The sequence below is a fragment of the Gymnoscopelus microlampas genome, assembly GCF_963454915.1.
Source record: "Gymnoscopelus microlampas genome assembly, chromosome: 11".
Lineage (NCBI taxonomy): Eukaryota > Metazoa > Chordata > Actinopteri > Myctophiformes > Myctophidae > Gymnoscopelus > Gymnoscopelus microlampas.
Genome location: NC_139948.1, coordinates 17,408,535 through 17,428,096, shown reverse-complemented (window position 1 = coordinate 17,428,096; position 19,562 = coordinate 17,408,535). Strand labels below are relative to the sequence as shown.

Here is a 19,562-nt window from a genome sequence, read left to right as displayed (position 1 = left end):
ATGAGCAGAGTTTCACTAAACTTGGTTGGAATGATCAGTAGGCTGCCCTGAAGAGAAAATCAACTTTTTTGGTCAACAAGGTCAAAGGACGAAGTCACAATCATGGTCAAGGTCAAACTTAGATGATCACTCATACCTAAGGTGGAAATGGCATATCTTGACCATTGCATATCGTTGGCAGAGGTATACTACTGAGTGCAATCTGTCAAGCTTAAGCTATATTTAGCTCGTCTGTATCTATGTGTTGTGAAACAGCAACAAAAAAAAAAACGGTGCTGTCATTACAAAATAATATTTGGTTTATTTAGGCTATGCAATAACACAACAGAATCATTCAGCATATTTTTCATATACAATTTAAAATAATTGCTTTTGTCTTATGAACTAGATTGCCTGCACAACAATAGGATTAAGACGTGGCAGTGGTTATATGTTTTTTTTTTTTCATACAAAGCAGTTCTGAAATCCATCCACAGAATGGTCAACTAATTTCCTAAGAGTCTTTTTCCACGCTGACAGCCATCACCCGGCCTACGTGAACATGGTTGATGATGATTTGCTACTTTCAGTGCGCCACACCCATACATAGATTTCATAGATACATAGATGTCATTCCTGATATGCTGTTGATCAATTATAAGTCACACCTATATTTCAGCCTATTTAGTCTTATTCAGTGTGGTTATAATTCATAAAAATACATGATTAATTCAAACTATAGATAAAGTTTATCTTGGAGGATGCACACTTTTGATGTATAATTTAACTGTCACTAAAATCAAATATTCAGTGTTATTTGCAGGGACATCAACCCATCCTATGACTCTCACTATTTTGTCTGATCAAAGGACGGTGTCCTTCATTTGACCAGGACGCTGCAGTGCATCCTTTCTGCGGTTAGCAGCTTCCAGGATCTTCTTCCTGGGCCCCAGCTGGATGCGAATGCCTTTGAGGTCTTCGTCAGAGCAAAGCATGAGGGCTTCGAGGTCCAGCTGCTCACGGCTGAAAGCCAGGGCAAATTCTGGCAAGGAGATTGCAGACAGGAAGGTCTCCAAAGGCGAGGTGTCTTCATCATCCTCGTCATCAAATCCCAGGTCGTCTTGGTTCCAAGGCAGTACAGCATCACCATCATCTTGAAACTCGGTGTCATCTCCATGAGTGTCATACATCTCGTTCTGCACAAGGTAGCCAAGGTTTTCATTGGCACCACTGGGGATGTCATCAGACTCCAGCCCCAGTGTGTTCATGAAGACCAGACCTCCAAGACCGGGTCGATTGAAGATAGACTGTGTGGTTTGGTCGGGGTCGTCATCCTCCCCTGCCTTCCTCCTCATCCAGTTCTCATCGGACTCGTTCTCATCCTGCTCACTGAAGACGTCCACAAACTCCGGCTCGCCCTGTGTTCCATTCTCTTGCTTAAAGAAGATGACGTTCCCATCCCCCCCTGGTCTCAACAATGTACCTTTATCTTTCTTGCCAAATTTCTTCTGCAGTGTGCCCTTAACCCTGGCAGTGAGGGAGCCAGATTTGTCTGAAGCGATAATCTTGGAAAACTGCTCATTGACACCACCGACAGCAGAGAGTGAAGATGCCATGCTGGCCTCTGAAACAGACCCATCATCGCTTGTGCCTTGGTACATTTTATCCATCTTGCTCTGGTGTCTTTTCTTGACCTTCTCACACATCTTCACGCGTTTCTCTGCCTCTTTGGTGGCCTCGCGCTTCACATTGGCAACCTTCTTGGGATTCTGGGTTGTCTGCTGTGAGGCCGCAGCATCCAGGTAGCGCACACAGTCCATACGGTCACGTGATGCTGCAACGTCCATAGCTGTGTGGAATTCATTGTCTACAGCAAAGAGGTTGGCACCAAAATTCACGAGGAAGCTGAGGATGTGCATGTGGCCATTAGTGGCAGCATGGTGCAATGGAGTGTTCCCCCATATGTCACTCTTGTTTGGGTCCCCTCTGTGTGACACAAAACATATAATGTTTTTTGACAATTTAGTATTATTTATGGTACATTTAGTGTAGTTTATTAACAGAGGTTAACTGAGGTTTTTCATGACTTGGGAAAACAATAACAATGAATGCAATTACGTAATGTATCATTAATGTGTAACAAATTAACTACATTTCCTAAACACTGAAACTACGCACAGCAACCAAACGTTTCTGTGGTTAATATGTAAGCTATTAAGAATTAAAGTCCTCCCATGCATGTTCCCTCATCATGGCAATAAAAGTCTTGATTGCAGTAACACAGCAACTGCATGTCATAAAACTCAATTTTCAAGCTATTGTGCCATGGTGATAATTCTTCTACAAAGAGACAGTGTCTTGATGGCCACGGGTAAGATGATGAAGTTAAAGGGATCTAAAACATTTTTATGGATAAAAAAAGATGGACATTTTTCCATCTTTACTGAACCTCATGGATAGTTCTCATCTCTCCTCTAAATGTTGTGCTAGCTGGTCATATTGAGGGAGAGAGGGTTGGTGGGGGAAGGGCTGGATAAAAGCGTCTTTTGTTTTACAGAATTGTTTTGCCTGATTAAGCATTTGGCTGTCTAAACAGGTCCATACACAACAGTAGCAAGTTTGGACTGAAGTTGGGCAGGCTACTAACTGACCAATTTACAATATGGAAGTCACAAGGATAGATAAAATGCCAATAAACCCAACCTTTGCTCTTTGATCAACAAGCCTATACTAGGCTATATATATATATATATATATATATATATATATATATATATATATATATATATATATATATATATATATATATATATATATATATATATATATGCCCATGCATGTATCTGTATAAATTGATAAGCATGCTTTTGAATTTTCATAGTTATAGATGAATTCTGTAGACCTCAGTTTTCGCACATGGATGAACAGGCCTATAGCTACTGTATAGTGTATAGTGTTAAGACAGACATTTTATTATTTTATTCTGACATTTGTATTAGGCCTATATCTCTGTTACACTTACAAATGACATAATCAAATCGATACAAGGCTTGTCCAAGGCTAGATTTTAACATAAAGTCAACTGAAACTCACCATGTGGTGTAAAGTAACTAAGTACATTTACTCAAGTACTGTAGCCTACTTAAGAACAATTTTGAGTTCTTTTTTACTTTGCTGGAGTACTACTCAACTCCACTAAAGCTCAGAGGCAAATATTATACTTTTACTCATTGTGAGCTTGTAAATTTGCTATTTTCAAAAGATTTGTATGTACTTTCTACTTTTGGTACTTTAAGTACATTTTGATACCAATACTTTTGCATTTTTACTCAAGTCAATTTTAATTCCGGACTTTTACTTGTTTCTACATAGCAGTATTGATACTTTTACTTAAGTAAACAAAACACTTTTTCCACCACTGTAGCCTACTCACCCTCTACTACAGATCAGCAGAAGAGCATCGCCATGGCCGTGGAAAGCAGCCAATAAAGTTGGTGTCATTCCATCCTCATCCCGGGCGTTCAGGTCGTTCCTGGTAGCCTCTTTCAGGAGGTCCAAGTAACCATCAATGGCTGCTTTGTGGTATCTGGACATACTGAAGCTTTTGGAAAATAATAAACTATAAATAAATCAAATAAAATAGATATATGAGGTTTACATAAGGCAGCTAAACAAAATAGGGCATTTTCTCCTCTCTTCCCCTCACTCGCATTAGTTGTGCCCTGGAGACTGGAGAGTCCAAATGAGCGCTGGCTGGGCGTCAACATGATCTGCGTCGCAGCCCGCCATAAAATAGAAGCAAAGTCCAGGTCCAGGCAATGACACACTCAGTGGTGTGTGTAAAGTAACTGGAGTATTTCCAATTTTCAGTACTTTTAGGCTACTTCTATTCCACTATCTCAAAGGCAAATATTGTACTTTTTTACTCCACTACAAGTATTTGAAAACTTATTGGTTACTTTTTGGATTTAGATTATTATTAGCCTATAAAACATACATTATCCATTTCAGCCCTATTTAAACTTTGGCTATTTGAAAATAGCCGATCTACAAGCTCACAAGGCCTCACAACGTGACACATTGTGAGCTTGTACATCAGCTATTTTCGAAAGATTTTTTATACATTTTAGACAAACGAGAACTTGTGAAACGGGACATGCATAATGAGTACATTTAATGAGTATATTTTGATGCCAATTTACTTGTAACAGGGTGTTTCTACATTGCAGTATTGATACTTTTACTTAAGTAAAAGAATGTAGTACTTTTTCCACCACTGCTGTTTCATAATTATACCAAGCAACTTTTGTAATAAAGTCTTAGCTTGTCAATCGATTTGAAATAGGCTTTCTTATTAGTTTGTTTAATTTATTTGACAGTTTTCAACCATAGAAATCTTATTGACCAGGTGAATTAATTTTCATCTTCCATGTGTGTAACAATAAACAGAACAATAACACCATATAGGCTACAAATACAACTGTAAAATATAGCTGCAAGCAGCGATAATATGGGGCCAGGAGAGAGAAATGATAATTCCTTTAACAGGTCAGTTCATGAAAGTCCTTGCGGTCTTGTTTCCAATGAGTGCCTGTGAGCAATTAGGGGTTAAGAGTCTTGCTCAGGGACAAATTTCATCGACACATTTGCTGACCTGGCCTGGAATCGTACCTGGGGCAACCAGAGTCTCTGGCTCCCTAGGCGGGCTCACTAACCACTCAGCTATGGCCACCCCTCAGAGAGAGAGAGAGAGAGAGAGAGAGAGAGAGAGAGAGAGAGAGAGAGAGAGAGAGAGAGAGAGAGAGAGAGAGAGAGAGAGAGAGAGAGAGAGAGAGAGAGAGAGAGAGAGAGAGAGAGAGAGAGAGAGAGAGACAGACAGACAGACAGACAGACAGGAGAGAGAGACATGGAAATGGAATAGATTGAAGAGACAGAGAGAGAGACATGGAAACGGAATAGATTGAAGAGACAGAGAGAGAGACATGGAAACGGAATAGATTGAAGAGACAGAGAGAGAGACATGGAAACGGAATAGATTGAAGAGACAGAGAGAGAGACATGGAAACGGAATAGATTGAAGAGAGAGAGAGAGAGCGCCATGGAAACAGAATAGATTGAGTCATGTTTTTTGCATTTCAACTTAAATGAGTCTGCATCAAGTGAGGCTTGAACCGGCAACCTTACGGTCATGAAGCACTCTTAGGTAGCTGCAACACTACCTATAGTGCTATATCTTTGTCCAGGCTGATATCGTCTGTTGAGGATCACAAACTCTTGCCTTCTGTCATGACCCAAGCCCCTGTTTCACTAACACTAAGATCACTCGTTCACAAACCATTTACCAATGAAGAAATTGTACATCTCCTCAGAACCAAAATTAGTGAAAGTAGCCGATCTACAAGCTCACAAACCATTAAAAGTTTTTAGATTGTACATTGGCTATTTTCACAATGAAGTATGTTATACATTGAAAAAACATACTCTCATTGCTATCTGAAAAGTTGTGAGATTGTAGATCAGCTGTATGTAAAAAACACTCAATTAAGTATTTCATGTTATCTTTAACAATTGCAGATGTATTCATTGATAGTCATGTTGTGTGAAATGCAACTTAGATGAAGTCTGCACCAAGTGAGGCTTGAACTGGTGACCTTCAGGTTGTGGGGCACACATTTAAGCGAGAAGCCACCAACAGACAAGAACCTGTGAAAAAGGAGATCACACACATCATACAGTTTCACGCAAATAGCTGAAAAATCCTGGGTTTAAGTGTTTTTCAAACTGCTCAAGATTGCGGACAATCTAAGGGCGGTGCTTACTGGTCAACGTGATAGATGTGTTCCTCATTAGTCAAGGCACATGTGTAAGCAGGTCTAATGGCTGTCGGCCAAACGAGGCATGACTTTTGCCTGTTTAAAGTTTCAATTTTCAAAAAATTGCTATAGCGCCCCCGTTTGACCAATTGGAGTAAGATTGGTTTCAGCGATATTTGGAATGGCCCTTTACATTTCTGCAAAGTTTCAAAGAATGGTAAGTCTGCATGTATGTGTTAGGGGCAGATGAATAATTGTCATAAAACTGCAATATTCATTGGCTCATTAAAGCTTCATTTTTTCACTTATGGAAGATATTTTGCAAACGTTTTTTGGTATAGGTCCAAAGTTCATGTGTAAAAAGTTTCGTGCAGATTACTCAAAAATCCCAGGAGGAGATAGGTTTTAACTGTTTTTCATATAATTCAAAATGGTGGGAGATCTAAAGGTCAGAGGTCAAAAGTCAGAGTGTGAAAGTTGTTCAGCATGAGGAGACGCATGTGTGCATCGAAGTTTCATGGCTGTAGGTGAAACAGGGCATGAGTTGTACCTGTTCAAAGTTGTCATTTTCAACTGAGTGCTATAGCGCCACCTTTTGACGAAAGATTGTGAGATTTATATTTTGATCGTTTTTCATGACCATCTATCATATGGCCGGGTTTCATAAAAAGCGACTGCACGGTTCAGCCAGAACTGGCAAAAACGGCAGAAGAAGAAGAAGAAGAAGAAGAAGAAATGGAATAATGTGAATAACAATATGGGTCCATGCTGGAAGCCTGGCCCCATAAAGACTATATATATAGTATACACGATACAATTACATGACGTAGCTACAATAATAAAACACAGCTAGGACACATTAAATATGCAGTCTACATTATGACATCAATAAAACACAGAGGGCAGGGCATTGCTGCCTCTGTTTCTTTGGGCGTTTTGCTGTAAATAATTACACACAGCACTGAAATGGGTGACAGGATAGGTGATCACCAAGGAAGAGTGGGAACCTCAGTGTTATTTGGCTATTTTTCCCCAAAATGTTAACAAATTAAATACTTAGCAAATGTTTTTTTTTAAGTGATTAGAACATGCTTAAGCATTCGACAATTAACGTCTAATATTTCTTCAATTGCTACACATGGCTACAACACCTGTATATACAGTCATTTTGGCTTTTGGGGCATAAACAAGAAGTTGAGGATTAAAAATGAAGTCTGATAATGATGTACCGTGCATGTTCACACCATGTAGGCTATACTTTAGATGACTTCAGACCATTTCCCCCCCCCTTTTCACTTTTTAAAAAACATTTTGTACAAAATAGCCAATTTTACATCGAGGTGCCCAGATGTCCCTAGTGCCCACCTATCCTGTATCCCTGAAATTTACTCCCATACAGTAGGTGGTGATGTCGCCTCTTATCTGAGTGCATCAGGCGGGCAGTGGAGCTTAGAGGAAGCAAACATAAGCCGGGGTGAAGTTGCTTCAGTTTATGACTGCTCTAACGTGCCTTCTTGTCGATAACATGAAATGACAGGGACAGACGTTTGACATTCCCAGACCAGCCTCACGGTGAGAGACAGACCAGCCTGACCGGTTGACCTCCCTGCCCTGTAAACTCTAGTTGGGTCTTGGTTTAGTTCTAGTTTGGTCTTCCGGGGTGGATAAGGTACTACAGAGATGTCTGACAACGGTGGCCTGGCTGTGGGCCTCCTGTCCTATGAGACTCTGGTCCATGCTGTGGCTGGAGCAGCGGTAAGCAAAACAATAAGCTAATATCAATATCTGCTGCTTAAAGTTAAACTTGTGAGGTGAGACTGAGTTGTCTTTTCGAGAAAAGTGGTCAGTGTCTAGTGATTGGCAAGTGCATGTTGTTATGGTAACAGGATAGGTGGGCACTGGGGGCACCGAGGATGAGTGGGCTTTTTAAATTGGCTATTTCCCCCAAAATGTTAGAAAATGTAATATTTTCTAACTATAGATGTCCCTAGTGCCCACCTATCCTGTATCCGTTGTTATATGCATGATGTTATTCTTGTTGTTATGTGCATGTTGCTATTTCATTAACAATGCATCGGTCTCTATAGGGCAGTGTGACTGCAATGAGCGTCTTCTTTCCTTTGGATACAGCCAGGATCCGACTCCAGGGTGAGTTGGAGGTCTTATTATCAGAATGGACAGAACTGACTGATAATGGCTATGGCTTTGAACTCTACACTTGGGTCTCAGAGTTTACTGTAGGCTGCAGCAACAACAATACCACAGTATTATATAGGACAATGTTTGCAGGTCAATTATGAACTATTCTCTGGGCACCTGTTGTATCACTTGTTTTGAAAAGATGGTGCCTCTTGTCAGTGATACATATATATGTTTTCTTTCAGTGGATGAGAATCGCAAATCTAAATCTACCCCAGTTATCCTGGCTGAGATAGCAAAGGAAGAAGGCCTGTAAGTGGTGTTGTCATACTATCACATAACCAGCTGGGTGTTTTTTATTTTCAAGGTTATGGCCCTTGGTTTGCACTGCTGTTGTAATAGTAATCCCCTTAGTTTGAAGTGGAAACTCTTGTTAATAGCAACATTGCTGTTGCTCAAATGAAAGCACAAGTAACATAACACAAATTCAATCAGTGTTAAATGCCATACTCTTATCACCACTGACTTGAACATATATATGATCAACAAATTAAATGCAGCATAATTCAATACGGGATACAGGCTCTGTGCCATTAAATTGGCTTCTGAGCTTAGCCCTTAAATTACTCTTTTCTCCCCCCCTGCCAGTGTGGCACTATACAGGGGCTGGTTTCCAGTTATTTCCAGTCTCTGCTGCTCCAACTTTGTCTACTTCTACACCTTCAACACACTGAAGAAATTGGTGTTGTCTGGACATGGCCAGTCCCGACCAAGCAAAGACCTGCTCATGGGGTTCATAGCAGGTATGTAGCACGTCTTTCAACCTGGCGTCCATATTTTGGGCATGTCATTACAGGCAAAATTGTTTTAAAAAATAGCCGATATACAAGCTCACGTGTTGTAATTAAAAAAATATATTATTGTTAATTCAGGGGCAGTGAACGTGATCCTGACCACACCAATGTGGGTGGTCAATACCCGGCTTAAGCTGCAGGGGGCGAAGTTCCGAAATGAAGACCTCCAGCAGACGCATTACAAGGGCATATTCGGTATGTAAGTATGTGTGTTTGTGTCAGAATTAAAAAGCTCCTTTTGAAGAACATGCTGTTGTCAAACCCTGTCATGTGTGATTGTCCCTTCAGATGCCTTCTCCCAGATCATAGACAAGGAGGGGGTGGGCACCCTGTGGAATGGCACCCTGCCCTCTCTGGTGCTGGTGTTCAACCCAGCTGTACAGTTCATGTTCTATGAGGCCATGAAGAGGAGGGCTGGTAATGGTGGGAGGAAGGTGAGACGTTGGGCTGTGCCTTTTGTGACGCAATTAAATCCCAATGTCAGCTGCACTGCTTTGAAACATTTTAAGTTAGAGCACATAATTATTCAGTGATACATACCTACTGTGGTAAAGTTTTCAAATTTTCTTGATAAATTATTTTGTGGTCGTGTATAAACTGTTCATTAGAAAATAACACTGATAATTTCAGATAAACCTTTATTCGTCTTTCCAACAGATATCCTCAGCAGAGATCTTTCTTATTGGAGCTATTGCTAAGGCTGTTGCTACCACAGCAACATATCCACTTCAGACTGTTCAGGCTGTCTTAAGGGTGAGTATTATATATTATATATATGCATCCTTCCCGCACCTATAATCTGATCAACGTTTAGTGTAAACATGGGATAAAAGAAGCCACAAATCCTTTATCTGGGATTAGTTTATTTCAGTTGCCTACCCCTCCCATGTGGATCCCAAATGGGAAAGGTGTGAAAATGTGATTTTTGTGGATCCTGAACAACATCCTAGTACAGTAGTGTGGGGTACTTGGAAGTCTGACATCACTGCCGCTAGAGGGCGCTATCCCCCTGGGTCACACTGTTATTTTTTGTTTTGGAATCCCCATAGGCAAATCTTAGATTGCGTCATATATAATAAGAACTGTGTTCCAGAAATAAACCAATCACCCCGGCAACTGATGGTGGAAAAGTACAAATTTATTCAAAGAGTAAGAATACATCATAAATGACAGTCACATACCACGCCAGGGTGGTTTGTTTATTTTTGGAACACAGTTCTTATGACACAATCTAAGATTTGCCTGGGATTCTAATACAAAAAATAACACTGTGACTCATGGGTGTTGGGAGTGACGTCAGGACTTCGGTACTCTACAGTAGTATAAATAACATGAAAGATGACACATTTAGTACAACTCTTTTTCAAGTTTTTAAATTATATTTTTCAATGTAATGTTTTTGTTTCTTCTCTGTTGAGTACTCTGCAAAGATAATAACAAAGAAAGCAAGCATAAATGCGTTCTCAAATATAGTTGCACAACAAAATACAAAAAAAACTTCCTGCAAGGAACCTGTAAACTGTCGAGAAGAAGTATTTCTTGATTGTGCCACTGAGGGACTAAACCTTTGTATGTCAATATAAATGAATCTGTATCTACTCTCTCACTAGTTTGGCCAGTACAAAGGTGATGGCAAAGGTGGAGCCTTAGCAAGCCTGCGCAACGTCATGTACCTGCTGATGGACAGAATCAAGTGAGTCATGTACTGTTAACTACTAGGGCTGCGGACAAATATTCCACATTCAAACATGTATTCAAAATGTAAAATAAACAGACGTGTGACACTGGGCTGCTGTAACCTTCACAGCAGCTGGCCTTGCAAGATCATAGTTCCGCCACTGCATTAAATGTACAGACAGGAGTCGCTTGACGTCACTAGAACTGATTCGAAATCAAAATGTTGGTCAAGCTGAAATGAGCAATCCATTTCTTTCCTCTCTATGACAGGAGGCATGGTTTTCTCGGCTTATACAAAGGCCTGGAAGCGAAGCTGTTACAGACGGTGCTGACAGCTGCCCTCATGTTTGTGATCTATGAGAAGATCACTGCAGCCACGTTCAAGGTCATGGGCCTCAACAAGAAATTGAAGCACTGAGATCACTGCACTCCTACATAATAATACCTCAAACCTGCAGTTGTTATACTGAGCCTTGGCCCAGAGAAATGTGAGGCCTCAACACTGAGTCTGGGTAGCCACAGGATTTACAGTGTAAAACATGTCCAACATGGCTCGAAAATGTTATTTTGAAAGTTGATGTTTGATTTAACCACATTAACCTCGCTGGATCTATTTTGGTGCAAATTTTCAAAAATGTTAATTCCTTTTTACATTTTTCAAAGAAAATGTTTTAATGTTTCGTTAATGTGTCATATAGGGCATAAGTGCTTAAAGCAGTGGTGATGGAACACTGGGATTGGTGACTGCTCATCTATTCCATAACCAAAGGTGGGATGGTTCGACTCTGTAATGTTAACCTCTCCCAGTGCCTAAGTAGATTACGTTTGTCCTCAAACTGGTGGATAGCTCTTTCCTTGGTTGTTTGTGGTTCTTCAAATTCAGTAGGGTTACTTTGACAGAGAAATGCAGATAAGTGCAATTAATCCAAAATGGTTGAATTGCAAGACCTCTTCTACTGTACCTGGCTGTGCTTTAGGACTGCTGTCAACATTTTGCATAGAAATCCACCTTCTTGTGTGGGTAGCTTGTAAATTATTCCTCCGATTTTGAAGGTTGGTGCCTAAGGTAAATCACCACATTAATGTAATTTATACTGTTTGTGAAACTTGACAAAAGTATGATCTAAAACAGGTTCTCAAACTTTAATTTCAAGGACCCCCGTAAATCTTAAAGTGTAGAACCCCTGAAGGAACCCTGAGGGTTCCTGGACCCCACTTTGAGAACTGCTGATCTAAACTTTGAAGGTGGATCAGCACATTGTATTGGACCTTACCATATGTGTGTCTGGTGCAACCAAGATTTGCTGCAATGAATGACCAAGTGGAGTCCTATTTTCTTGCAGCAAGTACAGTTTTTAGGACATTGCCTTGATATAATGAAGCCACTGCATCTTTGATCAAATGTCTTAAGTTTGCAGCTCATATACACATCAGAGTACTGTAACCTCTTAAACATGTCCGCCAGATAATTTTCTGTTTACATAAGCAGTCAGTGTTACGTACAAGTTAGATATTATAACAATTGCAGGCAATGAAATACTAGTTTTCTGTTGATTGACATACTATATAGGATTGGGCCTAAAGGGCTGTAGCATATTCGTCTTGAGAGAAAGTCGGCATTAAGGTCCCAAAAATGTGGTTGATTGCACAAATGTGAAAATTCTGATTAATGAATGTACATTTTGATTTGAACACAATTTTATATACACTAAATTATGACAAATATAGATTTAAAAATACTTGGAGAATTTGGGGGGAGGTTTGACGGGGGCATTTTTTACACTGAAGAGCCTCTAAATTGAAAGGACTGCTTTTGCATACACTGTAAGTAATTTGTAATTTTTACTACATGCACCCTAGCATCCCTATTATGGGACGAACAGGCAAAAAAATAGCAGATATACAAGCTCACAATGCGTCATGTTGTGAAATTGTAGATCAGCTGTTTTTGGCAAAGATTTGGTGTAGCGGGAAAAAGGAGCAAGCGTAGTAGACCCCTGGGGTCAACTATGGTTTAAGTGGTTAAACAGGTTCATGCACACTAGTATTAGCTACTTTGCAAGTATTTCATAAACAAAATGAAATGCCGGTACTTCTGTGAAATCACTTAATATGCTGTTTAATCTGTAACAGTAGCCAGAGATTACCTTTGATCAGTATGACCTTGTGCTGATCATTTCAAAGGTATTAAGCTCTTCCGTCTTTCCTTTGATTGTTAACTAGGGGAATATAGCTTCAAGATGTGTGAATCATTCATATAATTGTGACTTATGAAGTGCTACTGTACATTCAGTAGTACATGTTTTAATGATGTTTGAGGGGTCACACCCCATTGGTTAATTATAGGATGTGTTGTGTGTACTGTAATTCACATGTCTTCCTTCTTTTCAATACCTCATGCAACTATTTTATTTAACAAAATTGACATTGCATAATATCATTGTAATACTTTGGTTCAAACAAACTGCTGATGAAATACAATATTGAAGTCATTTTCTTCATAATTTACTGCACTTGAATATCACTTTGCTATATGTACTATTTTATTAAATTAATGTACAACTATTTTAGTGGGGTAGCTTGTTGTAACCTGGTAATAAAAAAAACGCCAACAATATTCTGGTTTTACTATAGGCTTTTACAAAGAAGATATGCAAAAGCATTCTAATAATTGGACAAAATGGTCAAGTTGGTCAATCGCATGATATGCATACAATGAGCCACACAATGTAGTTGTACAAAGTAAAGATCATCAAACTCATGAAATTTAACAAACCTTGGGGCACTAAAACTACAGGTGGTTTATATCATTGCTGTCGAGCAGAAACCTATTTAATAGTACAATGACTGTCACACAAAAGTAGCAAAAATCTGAAAGTTTGCAACATGTGAGCTTGTAGATCGGCTATTTTTGCAGCTTTTAACAATTTAAACACACAGAACACACTTTTCACCTATATAGACATGCCCAAAATATGGACGCCAAGTTGAAAGGGGTCCATCTGTAAAGTCCATCTGACCTGACATTATTACATCGTTGAAAAATCGAGTCCAGGGACCAACTCCCTCCTTTGAGCCGTTTCTAAACAGGAAATTCCGGTTCATGGAGATGTTTTCTTGTGCTTAAGGATAATAATGATGTGGAAGATGAAGGGTGTGTTTTGGCCTCAAGCATTTGTTTTCTGTCAGGGTCATCTCGTATCTTTTGTAAACTTTTAGATCGATCGAAAGAGTATTATTCAAAGGTTTATCATCGTTAACATCAATTTGATCAATTATCAAGCTCATTTAATCACCCAGCCCTAGAATCAGCACACTGCTAAAGAAAAAGGCTAGGACAAGGTTCAATTCCAAAAAACAAATGTATTTACTGTACATAGTGCCCAACTAAAAGGTGCAACTGAAAAGATAATATACAAAAAAACAACAATGTAATTCAGATTCTAATATAAGCTTTTACAAACATGAGATGGGCAGCACAATTATTCTATTTCAAATGTTGAATGAAAAGTCATATAACCTTAAAAATATGCATGATTTTTGGGGATGGTCAATAGCATGAAACTCATCGATCAACCTGACACAGCAAGATACATTCATGCTTGTTTGTGCCTGACTTATCTGTGTTATCAAATTCATGGGAAAATGGCTGCACAGAATGACATAAAACTTTCAAGAAAGGAAGGCAGGGTTCGTTTTAATTTTTCTGAATTTTGTGAAAACAGCAGATCTACAGACACGGTGTGAGCTTGCAGATCAGCTATTTTAGATATATCAAGTTTAAGTGGTATTGGTAGAGGTCCCATATGACAAGACAGGTTATTGATGATTTGAGTCTTGACTGTTGGTGCTGCTCATGGCCTCTACATACCAGTGTGGAAGGAAAGAGTACTGGGAGTGTCTGTGGACTGAGTAGGTCACATCTCTATAGGGCTCCCAAGAAAACAGGTACACAACACTGTAGGGAATAGACCGGCAAAGTAGAGCATTATATGTTCTGCATATTTGACCAAGTTGCATTTTACAATAAATAAATCAATGAATTAGTAAATTGGCAGTTTCATTATTGTATTGAACAGTATTCCTGTCATTACCTGGGGTTATCTTCCCTGACCACACTCTTCACGAAAGACAGGAGATCGCAGCAGAAGTTCATACATACTGTTGGCCTCCAGCAGTTGTTCTCATTCTAAAAAATAAGACGGACCACAGTTCAGAAGAAACTAATGTCTGCTATTGTCACAGGTTTACTCATATCAATTTGTTAGATGAAATTCTTCTACAGTACCTTGATAAGATGGGATATTTTGGAAATGTGAAACGTCTCTAGTGCCACAACTACTCCATCATGATCCCGGAATCCAGCTATAACACGAGGTACTCCAGGCAGAAAGGACTGGGCCCACCACTTAAGCAGTTTAAACCTGTGAATCACAAACACACCAAGAAAATATTCTGAACACATTCAGAGAGCAGAGCATTCAATTGTCAAATACAATTTAGGTATTTAGCAGGTGCTCTTTTCTAGAGTGCCTAACAGTGCAAGACTGTAGTATTAGCATGAACCCTAGTCAACCAACAACAGGGTAAATGGTAAATATAGTGCAATGAAAATGATTGATTGATTTATTTGGTGATCCAAAAAAAAGAAAACACATCAGCACTTCAAAAACATAAAACACATACAATATCGCAGAGGATAAAATAAAGCCCTAAGGCTTATTTCCACTGTGGTCCTCTTAAGTGGGATAGCAGGTAAACATCAAACCTAGCACCTGTTTAAACAACATGCTATCTAAATAACATACTTAGCCTCTGAGGAGAAGACAACAGTGCATGTTTAATGAAACTACTGATATGAAATACAATTATTGATGTAGATCTGATCTAGAGATTACTTGATGTGAATGTAAAAAAGCATGTGCAGTGAAATGTTGTGCGGAAATATTCCACTGCACATATACAGTATACACGATATGCTGTATAATAAAAACAATGGATAATACACCTGTGGAATATAACAAGTTTAATACCTGTGGAAGTTACTGCGCTGTTTGGGAGTAGAGATCTCGGCTGAGGTCTTCAGCTCAATGTAGCAGGCAGGAGGAGCTGGAGCTTTGGGGTCTTTGTCTCGACAGTCCACCTCACCAGAAAACAACAGTCTGTGATCTGCTAACCGAGTCTGGACCACAGTGCAAAAGGCTTCGTTGGTGTTCACCACCCCACCTGGCTCTGGGGAACTGTGGCTGTCATCTAGACAAAATGGACAAAGGTCAGTTATTACAATTCTAGACGGGTGGATCAGGTTATCTGATTATGTGCTTTGGGTGTGTTTTCCAACTTTCTCATCAGCTGACAGACTGACAGAACTACTAATGTAACCTAGAATCTGTTTATCATCACAGAAGCATACAACATGCAACAAATCATCAGTGGTGGAAAAAGTACTCAAATGTTTTACTTAAGTAAAAGTATCAATATTGCACTGTAGAAGTACTCTATTACAAGTAAATGTCCGGAATTACAAATTTACTTGAGTAAAAGTACAAAAGTATTGGCATCAAAATGTACTTAAAGTACCAAACGTAAAAGTACTAAATATTTGAAAATAGCCGATCTACAAGCTCACAACGCGCTATTTTCAAATAGCCTAGGTTTAAAATAGGTTTAAAGTGGTTACTGTATGTTTCATTATATCATAATTTATATCTGAAAAGTAACTAGTAACTAAAGTTTCCAAAGAATTGTAGTGGAGTAAAAGTACAATATTTGCCTCTGAGATGTAGTGGAGTAGAAGTAAAAGTATTGGAAATTGGAAATACTCAAGTAAAATACAAATACCTCAAAATTGTACTTAAGTAAATGTACTCAATAACTTTCCACCACTGCAAATCATTTGTATACTGTTACCTACCTGCACATGTGTACTGCTCAAACTTGTATCCCCAGTACATCATCTCCTCGTGTTTCTCCGTGCGGTTGTCCCTTTCCCTGCGTGCAGCCTCAGTCTCCACCTCGCTAATGTACAGGGTGCCCCCGAACCTGGTGACCGCCAGCAGCCAGCCCTCCCGTGTTTCATAGGGCGTGGTCAGCGCTTTGGTCAGGTGGCCACGCCATGTCACAAAGTCAACCCCTAAAGTACTGGGAGGAGTAGAGGTTAATAAAAGAACACGCTCAGAGCAGACAACACAGTTCTACCTAGCCTACGTTATGTGGGTTGATTCCCAACTTTTTTTTCAGGCTATCATACCTAAATGAATACTTATTATTACTATGTGAAATATCTTAATCTTACATGTTTTTAGCGACTTAACCCATTGAGACCTGAAGCCGATTCTACATGTCTCCTAAATCCCAACAGTTTTCTGAAAAACGTATGTTTGTATATCAGTGGTGCTCAATCTTTTTCATGTCAAGGACCCCCAAAATGATATGTATTTGGCCCCGGACCCCCATGAAAATATTTTGTTCCAGGGACCCCCAGAAGCAAAAATTTGAGTTAAAAATATATATATTCAAAGATCAACACATTTTCACGATTTTTCAAAAATATCAGATCTACAAGCTCATAGCGCGGCACTCGGTGCCACGCTATGAGCTTGTATATCTGCTATTTTTGAATAGCCCAATTTGTAAAATAATGCTTTTTAGCTCAAATCTAAAGATGACATAGTTCCAGGTCTCAATGGGTTAAGCCCTATAAACTTCTTTGTATGACAAATAGCAAAATTAGCCTTTCTACAAGCTCAAAACACATTGCATCACAACACGTTGTGACCTTGTAGATACTATTCGCCAACTTGTAATTATAAAAAAAAATAATAATAATACATTTAAAAAATGATGATTTGCCCAAAATATGGACACCAGGGTTAATGTGGCTAATGCTTACCATGAGGATGAGGATGTAGGCTGCTTTGACTGAAGCTTGGACTTGTTGGCGAGGATCCACCGCAAAATGTGGTCCAGCTTCTCCTTTATGCCATCATCACGTTTTACAAACCGGTCCTTGTAGCCATCTCGAAGGTCAAAATTAGGACTCCTGTGAGGTTCAACATAGTACCTTAGTTGCCTTGCATCATTGAAAAATCTGCGTTCAGAGTCCAAGGAGAAACTCCCTACTTCAACAGGCTGTTTGTAAACAGGAAAGTCTCGTTCATAGAGCTCCTTTCTGGTGCTCAAAGATGGTGATGATGATGTGGAAGGTGCAGGAGAAGGGTGGTTTGGCCTAGAGCGTTTATTTTCATGTTGGCCTCTGTCAGAGTCTGTATGTCTTTTGTATACTGACTGCTGGCCGGAGTTTGGATACTGGGGTCTGTGACGTTGGTCCATGGCTAATGGCTACCTGAAGAGAATTAAGAAAAGAAATGACAAACTGATTTGACAAAATATGTGAGTCTATCTACCCCACTGAATAGCATACTTGTTACCTGCTTATAAACCCCACTGATCCAAATGGGCTCAACAAAATGTGAATAATAATATCAGCCTATCTCGGCAAGGGAATAAACTGAAAATTTGATCATCTACTTCAGAGGTGGGCAACCATTTCTTTTTTATCTACCGGTAGTAGATCAGGACATGCCTCTAATTAGATTAAGTAGACAATGTGACCAATTACTTTCAAAATGTTCGAAAATAGTGAAAATAGCCTCGACATTTTTGCCTATCATGACAAGCCCAAAATAGGGTCCTCAGGACCTCGAGGCAACAACATGAATTATCTATGTGCATACAACTTTTCTCCCACATAGTCAGAATGTATTTGGACTTCACTATTAATGTTAAATGATTGACTTATTCTGTTTGCATCATTCTGATTGGTCACTAAGCGGTGGATATGCACCAAGTCTTTCCTCCCAAGAACATACAAGCTTTACTATATTCATGTACTTTTATTGTTTGGTGCATGGTGTCTTGAAAATGCATTACAGGGTCAGAGGGGTGATGTAGTCTGTCTGTCATGTTAGCTCAATTGCTTGCTGATACTATTATGATTATTATTGTTAATAGAGCAGTCCTCTATAATCTGTAAAAAGCATCTCAATTCATACTTCAAAAATGTGAATCTGAACGAATAGATACGTTGGTTACTTGTGTCGTATGTCGTTTATTTGTTTTGCTTGACCACTTAATGTTCAGAATGTTATTTCGATAGCATGTTGTTGTTTAGAGTAGACAGAAGCGAGGTTTTATGTTTATCTGGTTATCTGGTATTTTCTTTTCTATAAAACACTACATTGTTCTGTTGTTTGTTCGCTAGGGTTCATGCTTACTATGATTTCTGGTAAATGCTTAAATGTTGTACGGTATGCTAGCTAAGCATCGGCTGCAGAATTAATATATTTTTTAAAGGTACAAAGTAAACGAACTTTAATTGTTGCTAGTGTAGCGTAGAAGCACATCAGTGATCACCGGACGGTAAGAGACATTTTCTGCAAGGTTGAGTGAATGTTTTCTTAAATAAAAGACTCACTGAATAGCGCCACTTAGCTAAGCTATTAGCGTAGTGTGTTGCCTTCTTTTCACTGTTGCCAGATTGTGTGAGAGAAACAAGCAGTCAGGTCTATAAAAAAAGCCAAAACGAAGCTACGTGATCACTTTGCAGTACAGTAAATAACACTAACAGTACAATTGACTATTTGAAAATAGCCGATCTACACGCTCACACGTAGAACAACAAGCAGCTTGTAGATCTGCTATTTTCAAAAAGATCTGGAATAGAAAAAGTGAAATAATATGTGGAAGAGAAAAAAAGCAAAATCAGGGGGGGGTCTGCGAAAAATGCTTCAATTTCACATGCAAATGTTTGAGGACTGTTTGAACAACAATAACAATAACAAATTAATCAACTACACTTTAAAAAAACGCATCTACTGTTATTTACAAGCAGCGTTACATGAAAAACAAGCCCAAAGTCGCTTATAATAAGCGGACATGGCAACACTGCTTCTTTTTCGTCTTGTTTTAACTTTCGGGAGGCTGTTGTATACTCAGAAGCGTATGCTGCCCTCTATAGCTGATAGGGAGTGAAGAGGACTGACTGACTGGTGTAACGTCAAAATAAACACATCTACAATGTAGTTATTTGTTGAAACAA

General features: G+C 39.2%; 3 protein-coding genes across 5 annotated transcripts; 1 reads left to right on the top strand and 2 right to left on the bottom strand.

Moving 5' to 3' along the window:
• Positions 1–842: 842 nt before the first annotated feature.
• On the bottom strand, positions 843–3,573 carry anks4b (ankyrin repeat and sterile alpha motif domain containing 4B; the record flags this gene model as incomplete). Its single annotated transcript, XM_084072106.1, has 2 exons — positions 843–1,965; positions 3,413–3,573. 2 exons carry the CDS (start codon positions 3,571–3,573, stop codon positions 843–845), a joined length of 1,284 nt encoding a protein of 427 aa, XP_083928232.1.
• Positions 3,574–7,270: 3,697 nt separating this feature from the next.
• Positions 7,271–12,953, top strand: slc25a17l (solute carrier family 25 member 17-like). Its single transcript, XM_084071383.1, has 9 exons — positions 7,271–7,547; positions 7,880–7,940; positions 8,177–8,243; positions 8,580–8,734; positions 8,864–8,980; positions 9,074–9,219; positions 9,443–9,538; positions 10,396–10,478; positions 10,733–12,953. Exons 1-9 carry the CDS (start codon positions 7,473–7,475, stop codon positions 10,878–10,880), a joined length of 948 nt encoding a protein of 315 aa, XP_083927509.1. The 5' UTR covers positions 7,271–7,472; the 3' UTR covers positions 10,881–12,953.
• Positions 12,954–13,805: 852 nt separating this feature from the next.
• dxo (decapping exoribonuclease) lies at positions 13,806–18,991 on the bottom strand. Of its 3 annotated transcripts, none has more exons than XM_084071381.1 (7): positions 18,939–18,991; positions 17,355–17,807; positions 16,377–16,603; positions 15,496–15,715; positions 14,751–14,886; positions 14,557–14,651; positions 13,806–14,420 (listed from the first exon to the last, which is right to left on the bottom strand). In XM_084071381.1, exons 2-7 carry the CDS (start codon positions 17,792–17,794, stop codon positions 14,282–14,284), a joined length of 1,257 nt encoding a protein of 418 aa, XP_083927507.1. In that variant the 5' UTR covers positions 17,795–17,807; positions 18,939–18,991; the 3' UTR covers positions 13,806–14,281. The 3 variants fall into 3 exon arrangements, with proteins under 3 accessions (XP_083927507.1, XP_083927506.1, XP_083927508.1); XM_084071380.1 differs by having other exon boundaries at positions 18,835–18,983; XM_084071382.1 differs by lacking the exon at positions 18,939–18,991 and adding an exon at positions 18,739–18,761.
• Positions 18,992–19,562: the final 571 nt, after the last annotated feature.

What these genes read in the sequence shown, in the direction of transcription:
- slc25a17l (XM_084071383.1), top strand. Translation starts at nt 7,473, where the DNA reads ATGTCTGACAACGGTGGCCTGGCTGTGGGCCTCCTGTCCTATGAGACT. An exon ending in AGCCAGGATCCGACTCCAGG is followed by an intron (nt 7,941 to 8,176) that starts GTGAGTTGGAGG and finishes GTTTTCTTTCAG; the next exon opens with TGGATGAGAATCGCAAATCT. An exon ending in GCTCATGGGGTTCATAGCAG is followed by an intron (nt 8,735 to 8,863) that starts GTATGTAGCACG and finishes TTGTTAATTCAG; the next exon opens with GGGCAGTGAACGTGATCCTG.
- dxo (XM_084071381.1), bottom strand. Translation starts at nt 17,794, where the DNA reads ATGGACCAACGTCACAGACCCCAGTATCCAAACTCCGGCCAGCAGTCA. An exon ending in CAGCGCAGTAACTTCCACAG is followed by an intron (nt 14,887 to 15,495) that starts GTATTAAACTTG and finishes TGTGATTCACAG; the next exon opens with GTTTAAACTGCTTAAGTGGT. An exon ending in GTCAGGGAAGATAACCCCAG is followed by an intron (nt 14,421 to 14,556) that starts GTAATGACAGGA and finishes TATTCCCTACAG; the next exon opens with TGTTGTGTACCTGTTTTCTT.